General features: G+C 43.9%; 1 protein-coding gene across 1 annotated transcript; it reads right to left on the bottom strand.

Moving 5' to 3' along the window:
• Positions 1 to 217: 217 nt before the first annotated feature.
• CHMP4C (charged multivesicular body protein 4C) lies at positions 218 to 24,477 on the bottom strand. Its single transcript, XM_081070785.1, has 5 exons — positions 23,993 to 24,477; positions 9,339 to 9,516; positions 7,111 to 7,225; positions 4,393 to 4,558; positions 218 to 4,217 (listed from the first exon to the last, which is right to left on the bottom strand). Exons 1-5 carry the CDS (start codon positions 24,180 to 24,182, stop codon positions 4,153 to 4,155), a joined length of 714 nt encoding a protein of 237 aa, XP_080926911.1. The 5' UTR covers positions 24,183 to 24,477; the 3' UTR covers positions 218 to 4,152.
• Positions 24,478 to 24,959: the final 482 nt, after the last annotated feature.

Genomic DNA, 24,959 nt, shown 5'->3' with positions numbered 1-24,959 from the left:
TGCTGCCCTCTACAGCCAAGGAGTAAGGACAGGCTGGTCTGGAACTATTTCCTGAAGGATTTCATGCCTACTTCATCTTGTGAGGGAAGCATTGGTATCAAGAGAGATGCTGGAAGGACATTGAGGATATAGGTATTGCACTAAAGGAGACCCGAATTCAAATTCTTAATCTCAATTTAGGAGTTGTGTGGTTTTAGGAAGTTTCTGAGCCACTTTCAATTTCTCTACGAATTTAATATTTATTACCTACTTCATAGCCATGTTTTATAAACAAAATCAAATATTGAACAAGAGCCTTTGCACTCAGTCAACATATAGGCAGCATATGGCAAGTGGTGATAACTGTTACTTAAAGTGCCTCTGTTGCTTTGAGAATTGACAAGAGCAGGAAGAAATAATTTATTAAGCATTAACTTCGTACCAGGTACTGCATTAGCTTTATGAACATAGTTCCATTTAATTCTCAGGATAATCCAGTGAAATCAATGATAGCATTCCTATTGTATCATTAAATAATTTCAGCCTCACAGAGATTAAGAAACTTTCCCAAGGTCACATGAGAACAATTTCTCAATAAGGAGAAAGGAATAAAAATTCTGAAGTTGAAAAATACAGTAATTGAAATGAAAAATTCACTACAGGAATTCAACAGCAAATTTGAGCATGCAGGGAAATAATCAGTGGACTTAAAGATAGATCAATTAAGATTATTTTATCTGAGGAGGATGAAGAAAACATGATGAAAAAGCTAGCAGACCTATGTGACACCATCGATCATACTAACATATATGTAATGGGACCCCAAAAGGAGAGGAGAAAGAAAGGGGCATAAAGAATATTTGAAGGAATAATGGCCAAATACTTCCCAAATTTGGTGAAAGATATAAACCAACACATCCAAGAAGCTCAATGAATCCCAGGTTGGAAAAACTCAAAGAGATCCACAATTGGTCACATTATAATTAAAGAGACAAAGGCCAAAGCCAAAGAATCTTAAAGCAGTCAGAGAGAAGAGACTCACCACGTATAAAAAGCCTCGATAAGATTAACGGCTGATTTCTCATAAAAAACCATGGAGGCAAGAAAGCAGTGGAATAACATATACAAAGTATTGAAAGCGGGGGGGGGGAAAACAACTATCAACCCAGAATTGTATATCTGCACAACCATTCTTTAAAAAAGTGAAGTAGAAATTAAGACATACCAAATAAAAACTGAGGGAATTTATTGCTAGTAAACCTGTCCTATAAGACACACTAAAAGGAGTCTTTCAAGCTTAAATGAAGGGATATTAGACAGTAATTTGAATCAACACAAAGTAATAAAGAACACCAGTAAATGTAACTACTTATACAAAATACAAAACACAACAGACCAGCTCTCCAGCACTGCCCAAGTGGGGGTCCACCCCTGAAGTACCATATAATATACTGAGGACAATTTTTACCAAATGACCCAGAATGTATAACTTCCAAACGAAAGCTTTCCCATGTGAAAGAGGCCTTGCTGAAAACACCTTCAGATGTCTGATTAATGCCTTCATTTTTTTTAGTGCCTCATCAATCTGAGCATGATTTACACCTTTTCCCTCATCTCTTTTGCTCTGTGCTTACTGTCGACAGAGGCACAATATTAGGATTTTATTTCAAAGCAATTTTTTCTTTTCAGAATAAGAGGTAACCTTTTGAAAATTTTATGTTTAACAATATGTCATTTAAGTACTTCAAATTGTCAGTGCACTCAGTGATAATGAGAAATCGACCCTGCAATGCAACACTAACCACAAGAAATAAAGGGTGGGCCGCACACGTAATTTTAAATTTCCAAGTAGCCACATTCAAAAAGGTAAAAGAAACAGGTTAAATAAACTGTAATAATATATTTCATTGAACCCAGTACACCTAAAATAACATTTCAATATCAAATCAATATAAATGTATTAATGAGATATTCTATATTCTTTTTATACGAAGTCTTCGAAATCCAAAGATTTGGGTGCCAGGGTTTTCTTTTAGTTGTTTTGTTGTTACTTTTTAGCTTTTACATTCTTTTACATATAAGGGGCTTTTGTCCTGGGATGCAGTTAGGCTACTTGGAATCACTTCATTCTTTCGTAACTTGCGTTTAACTGCTTCAGGGTGGGCCCAGAACAGCCTTTAGTCTAGGCATAATTTGACCTCACTACGGAGGCAAAGCCTTTCTGGGGACTCAATCTGATGCCGCCCGTCTTAGGAGGTCTTCCTACCATGGCTATGGGGAACACAAACTTTTCCCAGCCCTGGGGATGGATGTGCCTGCTTCTTTCCAGCAGTTCTTCTTGGCCTTGGTAGATTCCTAATACATGTACACAGACAAGGTCTCAGCCAAAGACTTGAAGGGACCCCGCTACCGACCGCCAGAGCATTCTCTGTGTGTGTGTGTGTGTGTGTGTCTCCACCACCAGGTTCTTCTTGGGCTCCCCTTCCCAGTGAAGTCAGTGAGCTGGACACTGGAAGGGTTCCCTTCATTTGTTTCTCTCTCAGGAATCAGTGTCATTCTGCCTGTTATCCAATGTCTAGAAACTATTGTTTCATATATTTTGTCCAGTTTTCTCGTTGTTTGAGTGTAGATGGTAAATCAACTTCTTGTCATGGCCCAAAAAGATATAAAAACGGAATAGCCATTCATTGAATAACCATTTATTGACTGCCTACTGTGTATGAGGAACTGTGCAGAGAGCTGGGGAAACCCTATTAAACTGAAAGAGACACAGCTCGTGTCCTCATGATTACCACAGACCATCAGGGAAGGACAACAATCATCGTGTAATAATTCGAGTAAATATGTGCTATGAACCGTGATAGGTGATAGGAGAAAAAGCAGAGCATTATGAACGCATATAACAGGGAGACCTGATTTAGTCTGTGCAGTCAGGAAAAGTTTCCCACGATGACGGACATTTTAACTAAGATTTAAGAAATCAGTAAGATTAGGACACTGTGCTGTGGAGGGGGAGAGACTGCTAAGAAGACAGCATATGCAAAGGGCCTGTGGCAGGATGGAGACATTAGAGATCACCAAGTCCAGTTCTTAGATTTCCCAATAAAGACACAAAGGCTCGGACTTTATGATCTGCCTCATTATACTGTGTTTGCAGCAGAGCAGGGACTAGAATGCAGGACCCTTACTGACGTCCAGGTCTAATGTTCTTTCCACTTCTCTGCATTGCTAAGCAAATGTAGGGAATACGAGAACATTTTATACAATGACATTTGTCATTTTATGGTCCATGACATATGATGGACGATACATAATTTTGTAATTGACTTTCATTTAAAAATAATTATGGCCAAAATGTTCGTCAAGACATACTTTTAATTGCCTCTATTTTTTTAATGTGTTTACGAGGAATGTGCCATAAAGTGTAAATTAACGTACAAGAGAGCACGAAACAGGAGACCGAGAACTCACACAGTGGCCTGGGAGTGTCAACACGGCTCCCCAAGTGACTAAATGACACCCAGGGGATTCTCGCTCAGCAGTGTAAGCCATTAGTGCTTTCCGACATTTGGGGAAATGCATCCAGTGCCCCATTCCAAGCTTAATTGGCACAATAAATGTCAATGAAGGCTCCTTTAAGGTTTTAAATGGCAAAACTCAAGTGAAACTGTGTGTGTAGAGACTCGCACAGCCTTCTCTACGGGAAGCCTCTCCTCCAAAAGACATGGTGTGTTTACACAGGCTCCGCGTCTTCTAACCTGCAAGCACACCACGCACTTGGATTTGCAGACAACACAGAGTTCTTTTCCCCTGCTCTCCTGCACATATCCCTCCGAAGTGGCTTACAATCTGTTACATGTTTTATATGTCAACAGGATTCCGCGAGCACCAACGATGGGCCAGGACTGGAAAAGAGCAGTGAACAAGGTGGAAGGTCCCTCCCGTCGTGTGGAGAGACCCCCTAAGATGCCGCCACTAAGTCCCTTCCCATCCCCGGTTCTGTCTGACACGACTCCTCTTTTGAACTTTCACTTATGAGACTTCAAAGACAATTACTCATCCAGTGTAAATACAAAACAGGGTCTTTGTTAACTTCTGAACTTGGCAAAAACATTTTTTTTTATGTCCTCCGTACATCTCATTAATATAGGTGTCCAAAAATTCCATTTTAATTTAAGTAGCCCAAGCTGCCAAGTGTTTGATATCATCATCCTCTTCCTCTGCCCTCCTGGAAGATGCTAGAACATAAAATGGAGGAAAATTAGTAATTGGTGGCATGCACACTTTCAGCATAAAAAACTATGTCTGAAAAGGTTATGTAGTTATAGGATAAAAAATAAGTGATAAAAGGGAGAGAACCGGCTATCATTTTAGGCAATCATGTGACCACAGGTAGGGGACATGGGGACAAACCTGCTCGGGAACGCTGTACAGTGGAGGACAGACCCTGCATTCTGCCTGGTGTTCTGTCAGGCTGAGCTGGGAGGGACGAAGACGGCACATTTGGAAGTCGGATACTTGTCATCTTCTTATTTAATTCTTCCTGCTCCAATTCTTCAAGTTCTGCCATCAATTCATCCTGAACATGGGAGAAAGAAAGAATGATGGAATTAACGTTTCAAGCAGTGGGTTTCCTCAAACCCAATAACAAGAACATCTGCTACCCAACTGATATGTAAGAACCCAGTGAAACGGAATATTTATTTTAAGACGAAGTCTTGTTTGCAACACTGAGCAATGATTAAAAATGAATATTCTGGGTTGTGCAAATTTGTTGTAGTTAATCTAATACTTCAGTAAACAGTTATTCAAGTACTTTGTACTAGCTGAATATAAAACCTCCAGTTTCCAGGAAATCTACTCCTTGCCTGTCAGTTTTCCAATGTCTCTTTTCTACTGTCAAAAATTGAGAATCTGTGAAACTTGAACTGGAGGAAATCAATACTCTCATTTGGGCTAGTGTTATTGAGAGTAAAGCAACAGGTATGGCAAAAGCATAAAACGGACAGAAAGTAAAATGGATCAAAGATACTATAGTTCCTTTATCAAACGACTAAAGCCCATATAAAGATGCTGTGTGTTTGGGTAGGGAAAACTTCAACTCAAGGCAGGGGTACTATCTTTCTTTCAGCAACAGTTCCAGAGTCTGGTTTAATTCTAAACTGCTCTCCATCCCAAGTCTGTTGGAGTCACAAGACTAGTTTGAGGCGTCAAGGGTTTAAGTCACCTTATAGCAGATAGGATATCACTTATAGTTTAGATCTAATGAGCTCCGTGGGCCCTCAGGTAGAGTCCAGCTCCCCTGAGAGAGGCTGGGAGTTTAAACTAAACTTGTCATCGTTAGAATTCTGAGGTTGTCCCCACTACAAGTGACCTAAGACACTTTATAGTCGACCAAGGGGAGTCTTCGTTTCCTCACTGATTCCTCATTGAGCAAAGTTGCTGAGGGCTCACTCCTGGCCTGACACTGAACGCAGATCTGGGGATACAAAGTTGACCCGACAGTCCTACCTGGAAGGGGGGACTGATTATGATCGAATGTGGGAGAAAAGCACATAAGCAAATAATTCCCCTCTATTAAAATCAGAGTAGTAATACCATCGGCCAAAAGAGGAAATCCGTAAGCCAACCACATTTGGTCACCCATGCGTATCAGACGTGCAGCAAGCTGAACAACTATCTGACCACATGCACGGTTACATCTACCCCCCAAAAGGAAAGAAACCACGAGCGTGTGTGTGAGCTAGTGTTCCCCGTGTAGTTGTATGCTGTATGATTCCCCACGGGCTGTGTGGATCAAGTCCCTTCAGAACAAATATTCCGATTTCTACTCAGGAAACAATCCAGAACAAATACAGGAAATACACTAATAGCAGAGCACGCTATCCCACACTGAATGTGTGCCCAGGATTACGAGGAATGCTTGATAGTTATCAACAGCACCGAAAAGATGGTGATATTTTCTTTCCCAAATGATGACAGAATCATCATCTCCTCCATCAGGTACAGTCACTTATTCATTCATTGGTAAAAGAATTTTATAATTTAAGAACCTGTAGCGATTAATGATCCAGTAACTTTCTTTTCATAGATGAGAACACTAAGGGGCAGAGAAGTGAAGGGCGTTATACTCAGTTTCGTGAAACGGCCCAGCCCAGAGGTCCTCAGGAGCCGGGAGCCCTTAGATGCTTGTTAGCCTCGCCAGGGCTGGGCCAGCTTTCCGTAAAGGACCACACAGCACTTCGCAGGCTTTGCAGGCCACCATGGTCTCTGTCACATACTGGTTATTGCTCATGGTTATTGGAGGTGCTGTTTCCTGCAATGCTTTAAACACATAAAGACCATCCTTAGCTCATGGGCGAGGATTTGGCCTGAAAGCCAAAATTTTCCAACCCCTGGGATACACCATTTTTAAAAGTTGTTGACCCCCAATCCTCATTTTCTGGGATTCTGTGGAGCCACATCTCCCTTTAGCAGAGGTGTCATTTTTAATGCCACGTAGATGTAGGAAGTCACGTTCTTCACCATGCTACTCTAAGAACTGGAAACGTTTCCAAATCCTATTTGTGGGTGCTTCGAGTAGGACCACTGAAATTCACAGTGCAGACGCCACTGTTATAATTACAGTCTGTCTCATTGGACTGATTCATCTAAGTGGAATGTGTGTGTTAATAAGCCCGTCCACGTTTACTTTGTTTCATAGCCTGAGTAATGAAAAGAGGCAGCCTAACCTCTAATTTAACATCCACAGAGCACAATGCGTCTGTTCCTTGCAGAGTCACACAGTCTGTTTTGTTTTGCCCAGATGTGCAAGCACTCGATTCCTCCTCGTTATGGGCCATTTAAACTTCCACCATTAAAAGTCACGAGCTTTACATAATGACACACTGCTTTTCCTTAATAGCTGAAAACTTAATGAGGGGGCTGTTTGCCAAACTGTATTCATCTTTCCTTCGGATCAGAGCTACCAACACTTCACTTGCCTTTTAAGGACATTGTTAGCAAATATCATGGATTCTTTGATGATATTTAAGGAAATATTTAAGGAGCCCTGCCTGCTCTCCATGGTGGGAAGCTAGTCTTTTGTAGCAGCCGTCATACTCCATCCCGTAGGTCGTGGCACCCACCTACCTCATCAAAGTCATCGCCAAATCCAACCCGTTGAGAAAATGCTTCTGAGATTTCTTGGGCAACATCCTGTTGTTCCGTGATCTCTTGCATCAAATCATCTATCTTGTTCAGATCCCTGAGAAAGAATCGTTGGTTGAACTATTTTAGGATTTTACTTTAAAATTAGGAATTTAGATATAATCCCATGTAAACAATGAGTCTGTGTAATAGAAACGCTTAGTTGTTGCAGTAGGATCACAAAAATTCCTGGCGGTGACCTTGATAACTTTAAAAGTGATTTTCCTTTCAAAACAAGAATAATCCTGTACCTGCACATACATTTCAGATGTTAAATAAATAGCCATGACATTTGGGAGTCACATTTGAGAGAGCAAATTATTTTATAGCAATTATTTTATAAGAATCCTTGTAGAGCCATTTTGAAATTTTATCTGGTAAGGCATATGTAAAATTTAAATATATGCTACTAGGTATCAAGTCTGCAGGAAACGATGTCATGGACCCCCAAGAACCACCATGACTAAGATAAGCTGGGACAGCTCTCAGCAGCCCCTGTGTGGCAGCAGCCTTTTGTAGGAGCTCAATTCTGGAACCAGAGGACTGTTACACAATGCCCAGTAGCTTGGCGGTCCCGATTCCCTCAGGGCTTCCCCAGGGCTGCTGCCCCCCTGGGCGCTTACGGATAAGGGCAGGATTAGGCATAAATCACCTGAGAAGGATCAGCAACTGCAGCAAAGGTATTGGGCAGCCCAGGCCCAAGGTATACAGCTGCTTTGAGAAACGTCCCCCCCCTCCTGGCCCCAAACCATCGGCCTAAGTGGTCAGGGGCTGACCTACAGGACCTGGACGGCTTCTCCAAGATGAGGCCAAACAGATGGGTACCAGAGACGTGATGCGTTTCCTTGTCATTAAGCAACCTATCCCTGAAATTCTGATTCCCAGAGGAATAAGTCTTTTGCACATTTGCCAGAAAAAGCTGAGTACTTTGATATAGTTTCATGTAGTAATCAGAAAGAACACGTTGACCATTCTCCTGCCACCCCTTATTTCTAATTCTTATCATTCTATTTGTGACAAACATATAAAGTATGTATGTCTAAAAAGGAGTATTGAAATTTGGGGCTGGGGTGAACTTTTCTCAAAGGAACACGATGGGATGAAGTGACTAAACAACGTGATTCTGTACAACACATTAGTCCCCGGCTTCCAGCAAGGAGAGAGGCTCTGGGCTCTGATGGGAACTATAATAATCTTTCTGGAGCCGTCAAAAGGATGGCTGATCATCATGAGTCATTAAGGCAAGAAAACGTTAGCAAAAGTGTCTTCACTGACCCTGGCCTGGCCCTCTTCACCTCTTCCCATCCGTGGGGACTTCTCCACCTCCCTCAGGCTCTCACTGCTCTCTGCATCTTCACTCAGACTTCATTGTCATATTTAATCTCTGGAAAGGGTCAGGTCCCAGGCATTGACTTCCAGTATGAATACAACGCCTATGAATACTAGCCCCACGAGCACTATGAATATTGATTACGGATTGCTTACTTCATACCAGGAACTAAGCAAACGATGTCTTGTATCTCACTGAGCCTCCCAATAACCACATGAGGCAAATACTATTGTTATCTCCAATGTACAGAAATGGAAACTGAATAGAGGGGCGAAGTAATGTGCCCAAGAATAGTCGGCAGTGGACCTGGGATTATCACCCAGGAAATCTCAGCCCCAAATCCATGTTCATAACTATTATTCTGTGGCAGTGGTTCTTATGCATGGGTTAGGATCAGAACCACCTGGGGGACTAGGTTACAAACACAGAGGTCCAGGCCCCACCCTTCTTCAAGGAGCCTGGGCACCTGTATTCTCATTAGCAGCTTTACGGGTGATTTTGATTCCCACTCAAGCTGACAACCACTCTTCCATCATTCTAACACACTCACAGGTGTTGACATTGAAGCTTTTTAAAAAAAATTATAGGATGAGACGTTACAGATGGCTGTCAGGTGACTGGGAAACCTTAAAGGCAAAATGAATGTCCGCCATGTTTTCATCCTTTTTTTGTTTTGTTTTGTTTTTTGCCACCATCACTTCTCCTCATTCTCTGAGGGAGCATTCCATCCCGACATGTCCAAAAAGGCTCAAAAGGGTAAGTCCACTCCTGCCCCAGTCATCCTCCAGCTCTCCCAACACCCAGGAGATTTCTGGCTCAGACGGAGCCCAAAGCCACTCACATGTTGTCGTGGACGGATTTCATGGCTTTGGCCGCAAGACCCATGTTCTTCAGCACTTCGGTGTTGGTGTGAGAATTCTCCAGGGCCTCTCTCTGGAACTCGATGGTGGACAGCGTGCCGTCAATCTGAGTGAGCTGCTTCTCAAACCTCTTCTTTCTCTTTAGTGCCTGTAATGCAGCTAAATATGGGAGAAGCCACGTTTGTAAGGCGAGAGCCCAGTCCCTTCCTCGGGGGTCATTTGCTCAGCGCCCACCAGGGACTCAGCATTGTTGTCGCCCTACAGACAAAGACGAGACCAGGTAAAGCTGAGAAACTCAAGGGGAAGATCTGTCTTCCCATCACTTGCACCAGCTATCACTCCTGCAAACACTGTTATTCTTTTCATCCAAAGACCTGGCATGTGTCAGAGGATGAAAAGTCAATTTTCATAGTCCATAAAATGTACCACAAAACTGTTTCTGTCAGTACTGAATTTTAAAAAAAAGAAGCATAGATATGAAAATAGGAGTAAAAAGTCGTGCAAGAGAAAAATAAAATTTTAGAGGAAGAACTTTAATGACTGTTTACTTAGCCCGGTTTCCTTATTTCAAAGACAAGTTAATTGAGACCCAGACAAGTTATGTGACTTGCTTGAAGGTAGACAGTGAGTGGCAGTCCAAACTCTAGGAGTCCAAACGGCATGTCTTGGTCTGAAATGATTATGAGATGGGCCATAAGGTTTTGTCTAACCATGAGCGCCCATGAAATCAACTGCTAGAGTCACACTCAAAAATCAGACGGCATACTGGTGACAGAAGTATTGCCTTCAGAGAAATGATACCTCAATACCCTTTGTAGATAATCTGTTTGCTTGTTTCCTCTCTGGAAATGTTTAGGACTTTATTTTTTACCATGCAGTTAGGAAATTTCACCAGTAAGTGTAGGTACTTTTTTTTTCTTTTCTCAAGTAAGTATTTATTGAGTGTTTTTATTCTGAAGAGTCAAGTCGTCCTTCGTCTTGTGGAAATGGTATTCTTTAATTTTCTTAATTACTTCTTTCCCCTCTATTATTTCAGCCTACTTTCTTCTGAAATCCCTATTCATGTTTATGTTATCATCCACACTGTGACCCTTTCAAAGCATTCTTTCTCTTTTCTCTCTTTTGAAATCCTCTTGCAATGGATATTGGATTCCTTGGGTCTATCCTTCAGTCTATTAATATATCTCTCTTTTTGATCTATGTTCTTGGAGAATTCCTTAACTTTATATTCCAGATCACTAAGTAGTCTTCAGCTCTAGTTATTCTTTTTTTTTTCACCCTTTCACTTATTTATTTTTAATTATGCTTTCAATTTCTAAGAACTTTTCCTTCTAGCTGCTCATTTATATGGCAGCCCATTCTCGTCTTATAACGCAATCTCCTCCGGAATTTCCCTGCAGATGCTAATCCAAGGTCTGTTTCTCACGTTTTTTTATTTCCTCCATTATTTCTCTTCTCTTGGGTTTAGCTGTTTGCCTCGCTATCTTGATCCTTCTCTGTCATGCAATCACCTGTCCTGAAACTCTTCTGATCTTATGGGTTCATAGGTGTGACTAAGAGGCTAGAATAGTCAGTACAAGTTGATGTGCCTCTTGTGGTTATGTAAGTGTGTTTGTCTCTGGGCCTCTCTCTCGAAAGGGAAGGCTGTGCAAAGCTCTGTGGAAGAAGTGGGTGGGGCATGCCCGCAAGCAGGCTTCCTTCAGTGGGTAGGGAAGACTGGGGTTCCCACACTTGCCAAAGAAAGGCTTCAATTTGGGTGTGGGACGTTTGTCTATATTTTCCTCTAGAGCGGTGACTTTTCTTCCCTGCCCTTCCCTGCCCTGTGGACAGTGGGGGGTCCAGGGTTACCGCAAGCTCTGTTCTGCTTCCCTCTCCAGATGCAACAGCACAATTTCAGAGCTTGCTGAACAGTACTTACACTTATTTATAGAACAGTTCTTATTTGTTTAACCTTTCCTTTAGAAAAGAGCCAAAACATTTTTTTAAGTCATCTGGCATCATGGTCTTTTCACAAAACCACTCTGTGGAGAGCCTCTTCACATCAGAGTTGTCTGAGGGTTTTCTGCCCCCACAGGGAGGACGGCCGGTCAACTCCCTGTGCTGACACCCTGCTTGTGGACCCATAGCTGCTGCTGCATTGATCACACTGTCCCATAATGACTTGTACAATCAGTTCCACCCACCTTCCCTTTGAAGAAAGATTCTGCTCCCCTGTTTCCCCGATACCTACCTAGCACATGGCCAACAAAATACATTAACAAAAACTGACATTGACTATCTACTATAGGCCACGCTTGTACAAAAAGCTTTACGTGCGTTATGTGATGTATGACATTAACTCCATAAAAACTCCAAGAGTAGATGCTATTATTGGCCTACTTTACAGAAGATGAACTGCACGCGTAGTAAATGAATAAAGCTGATCATTTGATGCACCTCGTGCAATGGCAGCATGGTGCAATAGAAAACGTGTGGCCTCCAAGGCCAGAGTGTGCGTCCTTCTTCCGTCCTCGGTAGGTGTGTGCTCTTGGGGAAGTCACTTCCCTTCCTTGAGCTTCAGTTTGCTCTTCTGGATATGGGGACAGAATCCCCAGAAGGCTGGGTGACTTAAAAATCAATGGTAATTTATGGGAAACACTTTCTATGATCCCTGGGCATGGTAGGGACTTCGCAACTTGATGTTATTACTAATAATTGCTAGTTATTTAACACTCGTTAATTATTAAGATGGTCTGTCTTATTTCTGAAACCACTGAGCAACAAGTTACCCATTTTTCACCAGACGTCACCAACACAGGAATGTGACATTACAAAAGAGCTCCACTTTTCCAAAGGTGCAGCAGGAAATACTCTTCAACAGAGTATCACTATTCACCCTGAGAAGCCGAGCTCCCCACCCACCATACCCACAGGGGAATGTTCAAAGTGTGTCTCCTCCCTGTCTCATCAGGCTAGTTCCGCGTCGACACTTATTTGGAACCTACTGACCCAAAAGCATTTTCCTTTTTTTTTTCTTTTCTGAGAAAAATTTTACAGTTCTCCATTAAAAAGTACACCATGTTTCTTAATAAGAATTAACTTTAGATTACTGTCTCAAAATCAGGAAGCAATTTACTGTAAAGGATGAGGCTTTGGAGCCACCAGATGGATGTTTCAATCCCACCTCTTTCAATTAATAACTGCATAATAAGCTCAGCGTGTGACCTTAACTCTTTGTAAGTGATATTTGTTCCTTTGAATCACAACAACAACAACAAAGGTACCTGGAAGATGACAGTAGAACACTGTATTCTGGAGTCAATCTGCCACCTTTCAAATCCAGGCTCCATCTATCCATAGCTATGTGACCTTACGTAAGTGGCTTACTGGGAAACAGAGGCTACAGCGCATTTGGTTGTTGAGGATTAAATGAAGTAACATATGCAAAGTGTTTCGTGCCGTGTCTGGCACATAGTGCATCATCACTGAATATCAGAGACTTCAGAGTCCCCATCATAACCTCCTTCACAGGGTTGTCAGAACCTTATCGTGCGAATAACGTGGTATAACCACGTGGTATAACCAATAACCAATGTCTAACCTGGCAAATGCTTGTTATAATAACAATTAGTTCTGGTTTGGACACAATTTTAAATGCCTCTGTTAACACATGGTATCTGCATTTCAAAATATGTGGGAGAAACTTGAAAATTCACCCAGCATTGCGATCTCAACTTACACTATAATTCCCACACCACAACCTAGAGACTGGCCTGTACCAGAGTCCCCAGCTCTGGGGAGCCAGGCAGGTGATGAAAGTAAGTGAAGCAGACAGAGGTTAGGGGAAAGGCCTTCTTTGTTTTCTCACCTGTGAGAGAGAAAAAGATAGAGGAACGTTGCTCTACTGTAACAATAGAAAATCGTGCAAGCGTGGTGATGAATGGCATTGGGCACTGGCCCCAGTATCAGGGAGCCACAGGGAGGATGGGATGTGGCGACTGGAGAAAAAAGTCCTGATCTCACAGAAGCAATGCCGCTGGGCTCCAGTCCACGGCTGCCATGCAGGCCCAGGCTTCCCCTGGTTCAAAGAAGCAAGGCGTCTGGATTTGCATGCAACATCCCCCCCAATTTAAAAGCTGATTTACAATTTTTAAGAAAACCTGGTGTGAGCAAAACCAATGATTCCCGCATGGCTGGATCTGGCCCCAGGACACCTGACACTTCTCGCAAATTCTGCCAGGCACTGTCAGCTTCTCCCAACACTAAGACAAGAGGCTTCTGTTCCAAAGAGCCAAGAAGCGGACGTGAGGCATCTCCCCATGATCTGCTTCTCACATGCAATGACGATGCCAGCGGCCCACCATGAGTCGGACAGGCTCTGATTTTGTTTTCTAATAAACCATCTGGGAGAGAAACAGCTGTACCGTTTCCAAGACACGCAACAAATCCTGCAAATGAAGGCTCGTTCCTGATTTGGCAAAGAGGAACATTTTTAGGTCCGTGTAACTTAACCTGCATGGAAGGTGCAATTCAATCTCCCAAGCTCCTGTGTGTATTTTGCAGCAGCTGGTGAAACCTGGATGACATTCATCATAAAACAAAGGAATTGACTGTGTTCCTTTGTGGTGGAGAAACAGCGGGCCGGCGGGTATCGTCTCCTCGCATAGCAGTGATGTACCTCCAGCAAAGGAGTCACAGACGTGTCCTCTGTCCCCTGCTGCTGGGGGAGCATGAAGAGCCTGCACTCCAGCCTGCTGAGGGTTGGGACTGAAACTGGAGAATTATCCCCTTGAACCCAAATCCAGCTAGCCCTGTACGACTTCACCATGCTGCCAGAGCAGGAAGGCTTCGGTCACCTAGGAAAAGACCTTAAAACATCAGAAAAGAACTGCAGGTTCATTGCTCATATAATGACGAGAGCAACAAGGCCCATCTGTTGTCCTTCACTCATTCAGGGTGTGCAAGGGGGTACATTGGGGATCCTTTAGTTGGCCAAGGAAGAACCTTCTGGAACCAACATATCCATGACTGCACACTAGGAAACTGCTTTACGACAGCTCGTCTCTGTCCTGCGAAGAGATGGTCTCTAGAAAAGGCTGGAAAAAGTAATCCAGACTTAAGTAAATACAGTAATCCAGACTGTATTTAAGAGAGGGCTTAAAATACATATGGCACTAGTAATTGGTTACGTCCTCTTTTGTTTTTAACGAGGCAGTCTCGTAATCATGTTTAATTGGCGACACTTTAATAAACTTTAATGTAAGCCTCGTTCTTACTCACCTACAAGTCACTTCATTCACTACAGAACACCTTCTGAAGTTCATGGCAGCATGTTTTAGCTCTCAAAACACACAATCTGAATAAGCATCATCCTAAGCATTCCACAAACGGAATAAAACCAAACTGTTTCAGTTCAAAGTCAAGGGTTCGATTAGAAACAGCTCGGGGAATGAATACTAGAAAAGTCTAGAGCTCATTTGGCCAGGGCCACCTCGTCACAAACTTCCCTGGCCTTCTTCACTTCTCGAAAATATTCCTTATCCATCCACTTGTCAGTCCACAGGCACATACGAAGCTCCGCCACCCACCCAGCACCATGGGAGGTGCTGCGGGGACAAAGGTATCAGACTCCAATCTCAGAGGAGGAAAATCAGGAAACGGGCCTCCATGCACTTATTCTTCATTCAACGAGCATTTATGAAGCACCTCCTATGTTACAGGAGATGTGCCCAGGGATACAGGCATGTACACATGACATCCTTCGCCTCAAGTAGCAGAGGAGACAAGAAGAGAATGACGCGAGACGTGTACAAGGTCCAGGGGCTACACAGAGGAGTGCAAGCTCTCTCTGGAGGGCAGGGGAAGGCGTCCCAGAGAGGGCCATGTTGAAGCAGATGATTGTCCACAGGGGATTCAAACCCACTGTTCACTGGGGAACATGAGTGATGAAAGGCATGGCACAGACGGCCCCTTCCAGCACCCCCATCCCTCTCCCCTACTGCAGATCTCCTGCTAACCCATGTTTCTGGCTGAGATATGTAAGAAATCAGAGATTCGGAACCTCAGAACTGAGCAAATCCCACCAGCTTGCCAGACTCACTGAGTTATATAGGTAACCTCCATATTTTAGAGGGCTCGCCAATACTGAAGGCCATGAAAAGGGAAACTGTGAGCTAACAGTAAAGAGAGCATAGCAGTGACCGACAGGATTACACAGCAGCAAAGCAGGTGCCTGAGAGGACAAGCAAGGAGCTGAAGGGCTGTTCCGAGGAAAGGGCATTTGGAAGTGGACTATGGCTGCAAGCAAGCCGGTAATGTGGGGCTGAGTTTTTGCGTAATTAACCTGTTATTGGAACAACATCCCAATGTATTAATTAAAATTTACTTGATATTCTTTGTCAAAGCCCAGTTAATGTTTAACACCAGGCAGAATATATAACTAATGAATGTGTTTTTTACTTGCTAGTACTATTAGTAAGCTCACAAATTGGTAACACTGTGGACCTGCTATTGCCTAGAATATAGGGAAAACAGTATGAATATGAAACCAGCAATAGCAAACAGAAAAATTCAGAAATAGTTGGCTATTCTTAATTCTATAGGGTGGACACGTGTACTTATGGATGTAGTTTTATATTACATGCGTGTATACGCGTATATGTGTATTTGTGTGTGTGTGTTTCTGTATGTATGTATGTGTGTGTGTGTGTTCTAGAATATGGTTCTATATTCTACTTATAAACAAATGTTTTCTATTCACACAATGCAGCAGTATTTTCTACCATTGTGCCCATGGCTTGCAGGTCCTCTGAGAACCCACAAACTATACCCCTCTAGCGCCTTTCCCTCTCACTGTCTATAATTGTATGATTATTCCTTTGAGATCCTAAGATCACCAGATCTCAGGAAATACACAGCTCCTATCCTCAGGGTGACTATTACTATTTGAAGTTATTTAAGAACAGGGTTACCTTGAAATTGGTGATGACCTATACTCTTCTTTCCTTTTTCAAACATTAGTGGGAGAACCATACCCGATAAATCCAGGTAGTTTCCACAAATAAAACTTTTCAAACTGCTCACAAAATAATAAAACATAGGCTCTTGCATATGTGATCTTTAAAATAGGTATATATTTATTTAACATAATTATAATTTTTTTCTTACTGCAGTAGAAATTTTGAGTTAGAATAATATCTTTGTTCAGACTCCAAGGCTGTATTTACTTTCACTTGACAGGTATAAAATACATGCAAAGAATTGGTCATGTAAACAGCAGCACTGCCCACTGAGAAAAACCTGTTGAACAATGTTATTGCTATAGCAAATAGGACACACCCACTCCGACCAGGCAGCATATAAGCAGTGTGAAAGAACCAAACGAGTCATTAGAGATTCATGTTTGAATAGAAAATAAAATGTCCAAAGTGCTTGTCAAATATTATGGTTGCATCATTTCATTCCTCTAAATTTCTATGTTAGACAAATATAAAAGTGTAAACTTCATTTAAGTTAGGTGCTTGACATTGAACTTTAATTTTTAAATCAAGAATTGAACTTCTAATGCAAGGGTTCCTGACTTTTAGCCGAGAATAATCAACTTTTCTTGTTTTGTAATTTTTAAAAATCGCCGTTTTAGTCGGCTTGCTTTTTGGGGGTAAGTTTTGTTTTGAAGGTAGCCATGCCCACGTTGGTACTGATGTCACTACCGTGTTTCCCCGAAAATAAGACCTAGCCAGACAATCAGCTCTAATGCGTCTTTTGGAGCAAAAATCAGTATAAGACCCGGTATTATATTATATTACATTACATTACATTACATTACATTATGACCCAGTCTTATATTATATTAAAATAAGACCAGGTCTTATATTAATTTTTGCTCCAAAAGACGCATTAGAGCTGATGGCCCGGCTAGGTCTTATTTTCGGGGAAACACGGGAGTCCTAAATACTGAGAAACACACCGATAGCACTAAGTACACCCGAGGGCAAGCGTATAGTAATTTCCTGTCATAGATCCTTGAATCTGTACAAATCAGTGACTTTGGCATAATAAAGTTAGTAATAAACTTTCTACCTTATTCTACCTTATTGTAGCTGATTCAATAAACAGCAAAATAGCACAAATCCAGGAAAATTATATTCTTTGCTTAATGTAAATATTTCCCAAAATATGGTAGGCTATTATCCAGCTTTGTAGAATGTACATGATGAGGAGGAGGAAGGAGAGGAGGAGGAGGAGGGAGAAGAGGGAGAAGAAATGAATGTTCCAATATTTATAATACCGCTCTGAATTCCTGAACGAGAAAAGCAAACTAGATGCAAGGTTCCGTAACACAAGACACAGTACCAATTACCCTCCTAGAAGTAGCTATCACACGTCAGCAGACTGTCAAAATCTATGCTGCAGATACTTGAAAGAGTGATTCTAGGAAAGAAATACTCTGCACTCTAGTTTCTGAGGAAGTAGAAAAGAAGACAGCGGTAACTAGCAGCCAATCTGAGTTCACAGAAGAAAAATACCAAGCGAAGTTCATAACCGTGTTTACTCGGGTTCCTGGATGCTGACTCAGGGAGAAACCATCCACCACCACTGTCCTCACCTTACGCCCATCATAGCCATCCCGAAAGCCCTGAGTACCACAATCCTCAACCTTATCCCTCATCTCTTCACACAGAACCTCGTGGTGTGGCATTTTTTAAACTTTCCAGGTGATCCGATGGCGCTCACACAGTATCAGTTCATAACCCAGCATTTGTGGCCCACGGGTGTGTGACTGTAGTTGGGTTTTAGGACTGTAGTTCTTAAGGCATATTGAGGCACTGTTAGGGAAAAGAGAAAACGTTGGAAATTTAAGAGGATACTGGCTAGAAATGTAGGTGAGGTGTATTAGTCATAGCTGGATGAATAACTGAGCTCGTTGAGCGTTGATCTGTCCAACTGGTAATCATTCCTTAGCGGAATCTCCGATGTGGTTACCGTCATGCAGAGGGTGTCCTGGGTGGAGGTCTCTAGCGGCATGCCATGAGGCTCTGCCATGGGTTCTGTCTTACTCAGTGTATTTTACCCAAGACGTAGACAGCCATAGAATAGGCTGCTGACCACCTTTGTGACTGATTCAACTAAAAGAAATAGCTCACATATAAGACAAAATTAGAATTCATAAAATCTTAATTTTAAGACACCTGAAAAGAAGATGATCGTCAATAGCAACACATGTAAAAACGCCAAATGAAAGCTTAACATAACCTAAATAAAGGGGAGAGAGTCAACCTGGCCGGGATGTTTAACCCCTTCCAAATGCAGCGGGGAAAGCAACTGAGATGGCCTCTGAAAAATGCAAACTGAGGCTGTACTAAGAGAACAAAAGAGAGAGCCCTCCGCGCTGGTCAGTGTGTAAGTGAGTGAATGAGGGTGTGAGACTGTGCAGGGTCCTTGCCAGGGCTCAGAGGGCACAGGGAGGGAGTGGGAAAGCGAGAACGTGTAAGTGACAGGGCTCCCAGGGCTGCTTCAGATGTGTTAGTTCTCCCACCCAGGGGTGGGGACCCAGGGGGGGCTCCTGAGGTGGGGGAGGGATTGGGATGGGGTTCAGGGAGGGTCCTATTTCCATTGCTCTGTGTTTTCCAGACAGAGAAGGCCACTTGAGTGAGAACAATGCCTGGCCCAGACATAGGTAGTTAATGCCCCAGGAATAAAGCTTGTTCTTTTCCCAGCCCCAGAGTACAGTGTGGTAGAAACAATCAGATAACTGGAGGTAAATGGAGCACTGTATTACAGTGCTTGGTAGTTGCTGGAAGACTGGAAAACACTGAGAGCCTTCTAAGGGTCTAGGACCAAAAGTCCCGGTGCCATACAAACATCCTTAAAGAAAACTAAGTTCAGATCTCTGGACCCTACACTCGACCGACTAAATAGGAATGTTTAGGGAGGTACTCGTGAGTGTCCATTTTAACAAACATCCTCAAGGAGTTTTGATGCAGGTGACTTGACGATCACATTTTGAGACACTCTCTTAAGAAAGGAGGTCACCAGGCAAGTGATAGTTCCCAAGGGAACTCCCATCGTTGGGTCCTGCCGTCTCTGTCTCTGTTACCTGAGCTAGACTGGTTCCCTCATCCTTTGGCTCTCCACTAACTGACACGGATGTGGTTCTCCGCACACAGAAGCACTCACACAGAATTCTGCTCTGTGCCGACTGTAAGAAAAAGCAAATTCCCGAGTCTGAAGGGGTTCCAGCACGGAGCTAAGCCAGCAGGACTGCACACACCTGGCTCCAAGGATGACCAGGTCTGCGCATAACTCTGAAAGCAAAGGCACCCTGGCCCCAAAATACAGCCCAGGCTGCAAAGAGAGCCTCGTACACAGGAGGCAGGCTGTCCATCACACACACGCCCGAGGAAGGGGCCCAGTGGGCCTCGGACCCAGTTCCCACTGGGGTCATGTGTGACGATCTTGCATAGGGAATTTGGGCCACTTTCATTCCCCCCATCCCAGCCTTTCCATCAGCCCAACAGCCTGGACTGGACCTAGCCCTTTTCACATAGGGACGTGTTTGGAGCTGTTGCTCAGCTTGGGACAAGATATGCAACGGGGCCGGGACTAGGGTGTGAATCCAAGGGGAACGCTCAGAGTCGCACAGTGTGCCCTAGGGGGGCTCTCGGCCTCCCCCGCCCTGGTAAGGACACTTCTGCCCAGTAACCGAGGAAGTGACCAAGGTGGGGCTTTGAACAGGACTCTCAGAGGGGTGACTGCTGTCTTCAAATATGTGAAAAGTCTTCATGTGACAGATGGAGTAGATTGAGTCCAAGTCATTCCAGAAGACAAAATGTGGGCCAGTACGTGGAACCTACTAGGAAGCCAATTTCAGCTTTAAAAAAAGAAAAAAGCTGTGGTTACATTGGCTGGTGTTTACAGAACATTGAATGAAGGCCTTTACACAGTCATGTCTTTAAGCCCGTGGCTCTGAGAATCAGCCTTATCATAGCCGTTCTGCAGATGAGGAAACTGAGAATTTGACAGGTCAGGGAGGTGGTCCAAAGTTACACAGCCCAGGCAGGGCTGGGACCCAACGCCAGGGCTGTCAGCTCTGGCGCCCAGGTGCTTACCTACTACACAAAGTTACTTTCTATCAAGTGCGTAAAACTTGGATCAGGATATTAAATTGAAGCAAAATCCCTATGACCATCTCTCAGTGACACTATTTAAAAAGAAAGACCTCATAAAGAAGGTTAGGACGGCGACCCCTGAGGCGTGGCAGCAAACCAGTGCAGCGGGAAGGGTTTGCAGTGCGTTAAGATACTGGTACTGTCAGCTCCTGAGGCCACCAGCTAAATATCACCAGTGCCCATGGGTGCCATAATGTGACAAAGGCTAGGAAGGGCTGCAAGACTAAGAGACTCGGATTTCTGCCTCATTAACATTACTGTGGATTTGGGTCCCTAATCCTGAGCTCTGGATACAGAGAAGAATCACCTAGGACGCTTGGTGCAAACACCGCTGAGTAAGCCCCACCCAGTCAATTATATCCCAATCTATGGGGATGGGACCCAGACACCAAGGTGACTTTCATCTACTGCCAGGATTGGAAACTGCTCTGTGTGGCAGTGCTCAGCCGAAGTAGAAAAGGGATGTATGAAAAGTTTGCTTTTCCACCAAGCACACTCCTAGCTAGAGAGCAGGAGACCTGTCGTGGAATCGGAACAAAGCGCATTCAAGAATGTCTGACCTCCTAAAGCGTTTAAGCAATTGCTGAATCTCGCTCCCACCATTACTCTTTCGGATCACCAGGGCCTTGGCTGCGGCAAAGCCAGTTTGGTGGGGCACACTCAGGATCGTTCTGGTAGATCACGGTGACTGCCAAAGAAGTCTGGAGTGAGCAGCATTAGCTACCACTGCACAGCCTTGCAACAAGTTACAATGAAAGCAAGTGTCAGGCTAACTCCTGCAAATCACTTATGAACAAATACACACTGGGCAAGAGACAAAGCCATTTTTTACCCTGTTCCACGAACTCAATGAAGTGCCCACTTTATGTCTTTTTAGGTTCAATCCACCTTATGTGAAAGGCTCCCTGCAGACGCGGTGATGTCCCCTGGCAGGCGCTGTGCCCTGTGGGAGGTGGACTCGCTCAGAGACCCACCTGAAGCAAGGACCAGACACTGCACAGACCTGAGACAGAGCCTCAGGTACCATCCCGATGCTAAGTTACTTACACCCCCAGCACATTCTTCCCACCGGTTCTTACGTGGGGAGCAAGGAAGTGCTTCTAAACCACGGTGGCCAATCCACCTATTGAGAATATACACGACTTCACCGATGAGCTCCCATTCCTAACACTTACTATGCTCATTTCAGAGTTCCTCACTTTACCAATAAGACCTATTTTCAACAGTCAGAATGCCGTCCAAACTTCTGTTGTTGCAGAGAAATAGACCGCGGGAGAATGTGTAGAAGCCAGAACCGTGGTTCTTTCTGGCACAATACTACTACTCAACTAGTATTCTCGACAGCGTGTTTGCTGGCCAAACCCTCTGGAAGTAAAAGTTTAACTGCAGGTACATAATGTCACCCTGATTATCATGTAAATAACAGCCATCCTAGCTGTGACATTGTGTAACCCAAGGTCCATTTAGTGTCAAGTATTGTGGGCCTTATGTTGTGTGTGAAAATACTTCTTAGGGGCAAATGGAAGACAGTATGTGTACATGAGTTCCCAGGTTTATTTGGTGATGCTGATATTGACCGTATGTTCCAAAGCATGGTCTCTCATCGAATTCTTTCCATCATTCAGATTGCAGATGACCCCATGCTACCCAGCCTCTTCCAGGCCTGGACTAACACCAGTGTAGTTCCCAAGGAGAAACAACAAAGAGCAAATGGATTTTCTGACACCAGTTGAGTATTTGCACTTGATACTTCCATGTATAGCTTCTCTGACTTAAGGGAGTCAGATTGATGTTCTTAACTAGCGTTGGTTTTCTTTTTTTTTTTAACTGACTTTATAAAATCTACTTGTTTACACTTTAGTGCATTGCCAATTGCAGAACATTTCTATATGTGTTTTACAATTTGGTCTTCCGAAAACAAACGTATATTTTTACCACTTCCTAGAAGCAGATGTTCAATTTTTCAGATTTTTTGAAACCAATATTTACTAAGCCACCACGGTAGATAAAGCTACATACAGATCCAGACGGATGACAAAACAAAAAAGAAAAGACAGACACTAAGCAAACATCAGATTGATAAAAACAAGTCAGTTTTTATCAAACTGAAGAGGAAGGCAGAGGAACAGAACAACCAATGAGTTTTTGGCAAGCCATGATGGCAGTGTCTCTGTAGAAAGTGCCATTTAATAACCTCCCAAAATATTTTCAGACAGAAAGTAAAAATAGAAACCAGCACTTAACTCGAAAACAGGCTATAATGTGGCCAAAAGTTATAAGCAATAGCAGAGAAAAAAATGAAACTTGTCCTTTTTCTATTGTTGGTAATCAGAGGGCATGAATGTATCAGGACCATTTTTATGGGAACCAGTAGGAAGTCAAGGTCAGCTCCAAGAGATATAATTCCTTTCCTGCATTGAACAATGGCGGGAGCTCAATCTCCCAGCCTTCGTTATGACTTAAGAAGGCAAGTTCCAGCTTTGGTGGTGAGCAGAGTCCTGTGTGGCCACTTCTGTTTCAGGGTCTGCCATTGACCTTGAGTTAAAAGAGCAAATCCCTTCAACCTCTGGCTGGGTTTTATATGTTTCACGGGTGCTGTTTACATCTATTGTCTATAGAGAGAGCTGTACACCGAAGAAACCAATTAACTCTGACAAAGAAAGAAGAGTTCAAGGTGCAACGTGGGGCACGAAGAAGCATTACTGACTCAAAGTCCCTGGTATGTGGCAAAAGCCAGTGCTAGAAAATTTAATATTTAATTCCCTGTCTTTTTGTTGTATAATGTCTCGACTGCACGACAGCCAACTAAAGTCTTCAACAGCTGAGGCATCAGGCAAACCAGAACTACTAAAATATACTTCCTTGGAGATTTGCATGCAAGTTAAAAGGTGTGATTCAACTGCCAAACACGGGGTAGAGAGCCTGATATTGAGTGTTGAGCTCAGCCAGCCAGGAGCAAAATTGAAGGAGGTGACAAAAAATGCAGTCATCAAGATACATACTATTTTCATGCCGTATATTTAAAACTCAAAATTAATGCAAAAAGTCCACAATGAACAAAATAGCCCATTTAAACACAGAATTTTAAATAAAGAAGTGCCATGCAAAACACATAAGAGCCAGAGGCTAAAGACCAAAAAAAAAAAAAATCAATAATAACGATCCTGTCTTTATTTTAAATTTTGATATTTTGTTCATCGTGGATTATTTTGGCATTAATTTTGAGTTGGTAAAATATTGCATACAAATAGTGTTGCTGTTGGTCACTGAGATTTTGGGGGCCCCCTTACATTTTGCCCTCCAGGAGCATACAGGGCTCAGCTCAATGCAGTCCCAGCGCTGGGGGTCAGTGCCAGTTCCTAGAAAGGCTGTGAAAGCGCTCCTGGCCGCCCAGGGGACAGGTGCTGTGCCTGGGCTGGCCTGTCCCCAAGAAAAGTGCTGGGGGAGGAAGGTGGGAGCCCACCCCGGGGGCCAGTCCCGGAGCCTACCTCGCTTATTCTGCGTGCCGTGCTTCTTGGCCAGGGTGAGTTCCCTCTGGATTCGATTTTCCAGGTACTCCTGTTTCTTGCCCAGCATCTCTTCAGTCTCTCGGAGTCGGGCCAGGGCCTCCTGGGGGCTGGGAGCGGCTCGGCTCTTAGAAGAGCCTCCCCCTTTAAAGAATTTGCCCAACTTGCTCATGGCTGTGGAGCTGGGGGCCGCCTGGGGGACAGGCAGGGAGACCGTCCTCCAGTCTCCAGGTCCCAACCTAGAAGGCGGCGCTCCTGGGAATCAACAAGTCGTCGGGGCAGGTGACACACTCTCCTGGGTATTTCCTGGCGCCAGAGCCCCGCCCTCGGCTTGGCCGGGAGGGGAGGGCACTGGAGTCGGACTTGGTCGCTGGCGCCACCTGCCCCGGGGAGTTCGGGGACAGCTGGGAAGGAGCGCAAAACTCAGGACCGCAGCCAAGTGCTGCGTTGTCCACGCTGGGGACAGCAAAGCAATGTCCCAGGGGTCTTGTGGGGAGAGAGAAAAAGAGAGAGATCCTGATAAACGAAATGCTTTATTCGATACGTGCTTGTGTGTTGTGTTTGTGGAGTGTGTGTGCGTGCAGTGTTCCTGTACTCCCTCTCTGTCCTGGTGAATAGAAGCATTCAGACTTGTCCGCACGGGGTGTGGGTGTGTGTGTGGAGGCGTGGGCTCACAGGACAGGGGTCTGCACTGTGATGCAGGTGTGCAGGCCAGTGCCTTTCTCTGGGAGCGGCTGGGCTTGTCTCTGCAGGTGAGGAATCTGGGCAGGCCCCTGTACGCTTGGCTGCCAGCTGGCATGGGTCATTTCTAGTTCACCTTTCCGTGGCTTGAAGGGGCTGAGAGATGGTGGTCATCTCTTTCCCTAATGCCAGGAAGCTGAGTGTGTGTGGGTGCTGCATCCGATTCTGTAATTAGGAACCAGCGTGATTGTTAGTGTATCAGAAACCT

The sequence above is a fragment of the Rhinolophus hipposideros genome (genome assembly GCF_964194185.1).
Source record: "Rhinolophus hipposideros genome assembly, chromosome: 13".
Classification (NCBI taxonomy): Eukaryota; Metazoa; Chordata; class Mammalia; order Chiroptera; family Rhinolophidae; genus Rhinolophus; species Rhinolophus hipposideros.
This window is presented reverse-complemented; position numbering and strand designations above follow the sequence as displayed.